Raw genomic sequence first — 6,713 nt, 5'->3', positions numbered from 1 at the left:
TACTCCTCACCCACCGTCACTTCATGAACCTGCTTACACGCCTGAAGCTGAGTGGGAATTGACACCTTCCACTTCACAGCCTTTACAGTCGTGTACTGTCTGCTTCAGTGATTCATCCCCCCTTTCCTCTGCACTGCCTCTTCGGGATGGACATCCAAAGCTGGCCGGTTCCAGGAGCCTTAGACTGCTGGAAAGTTTACAGGGTCTCTGTGCAAGGAAAGAAGAAAGTCCTGTGAATCTGTAAGTCACATTACTGTCGCCTGTGAGGGTAAATTTAAGTGATACTGGAAATTAAAGGAACTGTTTGCACAAGATCTTCTATTCCAATGAGCTTCAAGTGGTGGTGCCCTTTGAGTCTGGTCATTCTACAGCCATTCCTCCCGCTTAAAAAATGCTGGATTTTTTTTTTTTACACAAGCTCTTGTACAAATTTTTTCAACCTGGTTGAAACTGGTCATTTTAGTCTAGAGCAGCAAGCCACTTCTGTGGATATTTTCATGTTTTCTGTAAAGAAGATACATTAATTTTAATAAAAACTTCTTCTTCAGAAAAGTAGTTTCTGTAAGAGAAATGTAACTGGGTCACCCTGGCTCCCTGGTCCAGCAGCCTGGCAGCAGCGTGAAACCCTTTTTACCAAGTAAAGATTAACACATGTACAGGCAGCCCGGTAAAACCACACAGTGTCACTGGCGTTCCCACACCCATCTCCACTGCACCTGTCACAGCCCCCTGCGCCTCCTCTCCAGCCACAGGCCCCCGCTCTCCCACACTGCACCCGGGTGAGGAGGCCCTGGCCTGAGGGGTCCCACTGGGCACCACCAGCAGCGTCCTTCCCGCACACTCCAAGGTCCCTCGCGGCCTCCCAAGCCATCTCAGAGCCACCAAACTACGGTAGATGAAGGGAGGTGAGGGGAAAACACTGGTGGTGGAGCACTGGCCCAGGCTGCCCAGAGAGGCGGTGGATGCCCCATCCCTGGAAACATTCCAGGCCAGGTTGGCCGGGGCTCTGAACGACCTGATGTGGTTGGAGATGTCCCTGCTCCTTGCAGGGGGGTTGGACTGGATGGGCTCTAACGCTCCCTTCCCACCCAAACCCTTCTGTGAGTGTATGGAAACAAGCTTCTGAGAAGTTTCTGGATTTGGAACACAATCGGGAAAATAGCCCCGGGGAGCGCTGCTCGCTCTATCCAGAAGGCTGAAAGCACCCAGGGACCGGCTGCCTGCAGCCTGGCACGGACAATGGTAGGCGCGGGCACCAGCCCGCCCGCGCCCGGCACAGACGGGACAGGGAGCGGGGGGGGTGGGGGGGGGTGGGGGGCGGCGGCGGCGCGGGGAGAGCCCGTCCAGCGGCTGCCGGCCCCGGGGTCCCACAGCCCAGCGCGGCGTAGAGCCCAACCCCAGGGCCGGCGCCCCCTCGCCTCCCCCCGCCGGGACCCGGCCGAGGCGGGGGGGCGGGCGGGGGGCCGGGGCTGCCGGCAGCGCCTCCCGCCCCCGCCAGAGGCAGGACGGAGGCGCGGGGGGCCGGGGGCGGCGGCAGCCCCGGCCCCATGAGGGGGCGTCAGGCGCGGGAGCTCCGCTCGCACCCGGTCCCGGCTCCGTATAAATGGGGGGCGGCGGCGGCAGCGCTTCGCCCAGACGGAGCCGGAGCTGGAGCCGGCCCGCAGCGGAGGGCGGCTCGGAGGCGGCACCGGCGGCACCGGCAGCGGCGGCGGCGGCAGGATGGGGGGCGGCAGTCCGCGGCGGCCCGGGGCTCTGCCGCTGCTGGCGCTGGCGCTGCTGGCGGCGCAGGGCGGCGCGGCTCCGCTGCAGCCCGGCGGCTCCCCCGCGCTCACCAAGATCTACCCCCGCGGCAGCCACTGGGCTGTGGGTAAGCCTCCGTCCCGCCCGCCCCCTCCCCAGCCCAGCCCGGCCCGGCCCTCCCGCTGCCCCGACGGCCTCGGCCGGGAGGACACGGCTGCGGCGCCCCCCGCACCCCCTGGCCGGCTGCGCTGTCCTCGCCGTCGCCGTCCTCGGCACGTTGCGGGGCCGCGCCCGCAGGAGCAGGGCGTGCGGAGCTGTCCCCTCGCCCGGGCCGGCCTCGGCCCGCCGCCGCCCTGCGCCCCCGAGCCGCCGCCGCGGTGCGGGCGCGTCCCCGACGGGTGCTGCCGGTACCCGCGGACGCCCGTCGCGGGGCGAGCCGGCCCCGCAGACTGCCCGCCGCCGGCCCCCGTGGGGACCCCCGGGGCGCTCAGCCGGAGGAGGGCTCCTCCGGTGCTGCCTGTCGCCGCCCCTCCCCGGGAGCCTCCGTGCAGCTGGAGCCGACCGATTTCACGTCGGTGGCGGGGAAGCACAGCATTCCAAAAGCGCTCCCAGTTTGGCTCCTAGAAGGGCCCCGGGGCGCAGGCTTCCACTAGAGCTCCTGTGTCCCGTGCCGAGGCAGGGAGAGTCTAAAACCTACAGCTTCTCCATCTGCTTCTTGTTCCAGTAAATCCCACCAGGCTGCGGGCAAAATGCTGGCTTATCCCTGCCCCGCTCGCAGCAGCCTTTTCCCTGACGAGGTAGCGTAAGAGACAGAGGAAACTGATTGTGTGTGACACTGTGACAAATCTCCAGTCCCAGCTGTGCTTCAACTTTGACATAATCTCACCCCTTCCCTCCCCTCCCTCCGTACGTCCGTGCGTAGCAGCTTCCAGCTGATGCCTGAACCGTCACATCTATACCTGGCTCGGTTAGTTTCACGCTGCTGTCATTATTGTTACAGGACATTTAATGGGAAAAAAGAGCACGGGAGATTTTCCTTACGTTTATGAAGAAGAAAACAAGCCGCCGTTCTCAGCATTACCTGAAAATATCAAGCAACTGGAAGACTATCTGCAGTGGGAAGAAATCTCAAAGTACTTGCTACGACTGCTGGAAGGGAATGAAAATAAAAGTGCTCACTTTTTGAAAGGAGGGCTTCCCTGGTATACCAGGAACAGCTGGGAGACAGATGACAACAGCAGCTGGAAAGATGTAAGTAAGATAAAACCTGTGAAAACATTCCATGTAGTCAAATTTTGTTTTACAGTAAAGTGTCAGCTTCCTCTAACTTGTGGATTGTCCGGAAAAGTAGCGGAAATGCAGCTCATGCACTACTCGTCCTGTAAAGTAGGACTTTGCTCTTGGTTACAGGTTGTTGCTCATAGACTCTATTTTTTATGAATTTATTTGCTACTGGGCATAAACTCAGCAAGCAGTAAGTGGATTTTACTGTCCGGATTCCCTTCAACTTGCTTGGTCGTTCCATTCTTTTCTTTTCTAGCACTTCATGCTCAAATGGCCACATCAGCACCGCGTTCTGTATTAACCCAGCAGTGTGAAAAGCAGGTGTGAGTATAGAGGGCAGGAGGAAGGCGAAGGGAGTGGCGCACAGAGCCATGTCCTGTCGACGCTCGCCCTTGGCTGCCGTTCTGGCTGTCCTTGTCTTGTCCAGCTTGTGAGGTGCTGCCGATCAGCAGATTGAGCAACTGACTTGGGGAGCTGCTTCTGTTCCCAGCTTTGGCTTTGTCCTGCGTGAGTCTCTTCCCCCAGCCGACAGTGCTGGCCGCTACCGTGGTCGTTTGTGGTCTTGCAAAATGGGTCTGTGGCTGCTGCTAAGCTGTCAGGACCCACCTCTTCTTCCCTCACGTTAATGTACTTCTTAGCACTAGCTCAGGAGATGGCAAGACTTTGGAACAGGTTCACCCCTATTCTTTTGGAAAAGCCTGTAAAATACACTTGGAAGGCTGTCGGTGAGGTTTCACGGAAGGTAATCGGGCTCTAAATGACATATTCTAAATTGCAGAATTTACTAGAAAACTCCTTTCTGTAGAATGCATCGGGTACGGTAATGGTGATATAGCTGCAGAATTATTTTGGGTGCCGTTGAAATAGAATAAAAAGATTAATATGCTCCCTTAAAGACATGAATGAGAAGATTTTTTTTTCTTCCCATATTCTGCTGTAATATGATGTAATTAATATTCCCGGCCTAACTTCAGCCCAGTCGCCCTCCTGAAATCCTGGTGCAGTGAAGTCAGCGAACACTTTGTTTTTCACTTGAACACGGGTGAAAATTTACCCATTAAATTAAGCCATGGTTTAAGTCTCTTACACCACTGATATGAACGCTGTCCATACGTTTCTTTCCAGTTATGACAGTTTCTTTCCACTTCATCGCAGTGATGCTTATAATAACTGTGATTAGTACTACCTAAAAAGGAAAGTATTTCTCTCATCTTCAGCTCTGCAGTGTGCAGCTTTGTAATCAAATTAGATTACATTAGATTAAATTCCATTATGCTCTGTAAAGAGGGACATATTTTTACTTCTAAAAGTATCTGGTAATAAATCATACTTACAAAGGCTGAGAGTTGCCTCCGGTAAGTTGAATCATATCCAGATGTGTGTACTTTTACTCTAAATTAGTATCCATGTTTTTGTGGTCAGACATTGAACATATACATGGAATAATGAGATTATTGCCTTCAATATCCAGGTTTCTCCAATGATGAGTAAAAAAAAAGTCATGTTTTTCATGTGACTAAGGTGTATGACAACTTGCGGAACCTCGTTTTTGCTGCAGAACCTTTGATTTCCGGCGTTCAACAGCTACTTCGCCTCCATCTTGGAGTAAATCATAATCACTAAAGTAGTATCTGTGCTTTCCTACCATTCCTGCTGTTGCTACACAAATACCTGATCGTGTGCAGCCTAGATAAGCTACCATGTGTTGTTTTTCCTTTGGCTTCAGAAAGTAACAACCCAGCATCTGAGAGCTGAGCTAATATATCTTTTTGAGATCTGCCTAGCAGATGAAGAAGACCTGAAAATGAAAAGGAATGTGCTTTGCTTTTCTGAGGGTTGTGACAGTATCCCAAACATTTAATTAATGAAAATCATTATTTTTAATAAAGGAGGCCTTGTTTATTTATAAAGGAGGAATTCTGGTGTACATGCGAAATTCAGACATACACGTATGCAGTGATACAAGAGCACAAATGACCTTTGGGTTTTGATTCTGTAGATTTTTCTGGATGTGAGGGGTTCCATGTTGCACCACCTTTGGTTAGACAGCACCTTCATTTAAGGTGCAGCTGCTCCATGCCTAATGAAGGTGTCCCACGTGCAGGAATGACGAATGTAGCTACCCGCCTCGGCGGAGGATGGCCAGGTAAACTGACGATGATGGTGCAGTGCATAGGAGAAGTTTGTGCTTGGCATTAAATACTTTTCCAGCTGTACTGTGTTTGAGTTTGAAACTAATTCTAGGAGGAACCGGGCACCGTGTTTACAGCAGGTCACTGCTCACTGAAGTGGCCTGTTGGACCCAGGTGTTGAAATGTGACCAAAAAAAAGGTAAATCGTGAACTCTACTGCCCGCTGACGGAATAGCTGTCCTGAGACCACACCACCACCGAGGGGGCTGCAGTTCTTGCAGGCTGAGGACACGCCTGCCGAGATGCTACCCACGAGGAGCCTGTCTCTGCCTGTGTGCAACCCGGGGGTCCCATCTACGGAACATAAGCAAAGACAGGCTATGTTGGGAAGAAATGTGCTATGAGGACTCTGTTTCATGGACTCTTTCAAATTTAGCTGATTTAAATTAAAACTTGAATTCTAAATGTAAGATCAGAAATCCCCAAAGGTAAAGGCTGCAGAAGTAAATACAGATGTGTACTTCAGGTAACAAATTCAGGGTCTTGCTTATTATCTCTAATGTGTTCAGTGCATCCTTCACAGCTGATGCTCACACTGTGCTGTACATTTCTCAAGAATAAAAATATTCCTTCTAAAAGACTCACTCAGAGTAGGGAAAGTGCTGTAGCACACAAATAGTCCAAAAAGCCAAAGAAGTGAGCATAATAGTTCTGGGAATTAGGCTTAGGGTGGGGCACCTGAGTTGTTTTCTTTTGTTTTCATTTAATACCAGGCAAATGAAGATCTTGCCTGCTCTTTATTCTGTCAATTAAATATAGTTAAAGTAGTTAAAGATCAGAAGGGAAACATCTCCTGCAAGTTGGCTGAAGTGCAAAAGTAAGTTGGAAAATAAGCTTTAAATTGTTTCTGTGACTTGGCTTTTTAATGCTAATGAGACACTATATAGATGAGATGGCAGACAGAATTATTTGGGCAAATGACTTTCCTCATACTTTGGCAGTTGGTTATTACGCTAACCAAGACAAATGAGAGCTGTTCCTGTATTAGGAATGTGTTTGTTCTGTGAATACACAGCGCAGATACATATTAGGCTTATTAACTTAGTGAACGACTTTTTTCAGGACCGGTCTACAGATAATATTTTTCTCTTTTCATTAGATGATGGACTATCTGCTTCAAGTTGTGAATATGAAAGAGAGCGCTCCAAGCTGAAAGAAGGGCTCTAAATCATGAAGAAATGGAATACGTTCTGTAAGAGACTATATTTCACAAGCACTTGATTGTATCAGATAATCAACAAGGTCTCCCTTCTGTAAACAAGATTTCCTTTGTGTAAAATACCTAAATACACGTATTCTTGTATGTTTCAGCAATGACAAAACTCTCTACTTAATTTTCAAGGTTGCATTTTTCTCACTTGAATGGCTTTGATATATATAATTGTCACAGAAGGGTCTTCCAATTAATTATATGACTTACCTATCTAATCTGTTCACCTCTTAGTTTGAAACGACATGACATTTCAATATTCGCAATAAATAGTGCTAATAAAAAGG

The 6,713-nt window shown here is 50.7% G+C and overlaps 1 protein-coding gene across 1 annotated transcript; it reads left to right on the top strand.

The window, feature by feature from the left end:
• Positions 1-1,674: 1,674 nt before the first annotated feature.
• GRP (gastrin releasing peptide) lies at positions 1,675-6,713 on the top strand. Its single transcript, XM_086769710.1, has 3 exons — positions 1,675-1,867; positions 2,741-2,991; positions 6,316-6,713. The coding sequence occupies exons 1-3, from the start codon at positions 1,720-1,722 to the stop codon at positions 6,367-6,369; spliced, it is 453 nt and encodes a 150-aa protein (XP_086625836.1). The 5' UTR covers positions 1,675-1,719; the 3' UTR covers positions 6,370-6,713.

This window comes from Chlamydotis macqueenii, chromosome W (assembly GCF_036417535.1).
Source record: "Chlamydotis macqueenii isolate bChlMac1 chromosome W, bChlMac1.mat, whole genome shotgun sequence".
NCBI lineage: Eukaryota > Metazoa > Chordata > Aves > Otidiformes > Otididae > Chlamydotis > Chlamydotis macqueenii.
The sequence above is the reverse complement of the archived record's forward strand: the minus strand, read 5'-3'. Positions and strand labels throughout refer to the sequence as shown.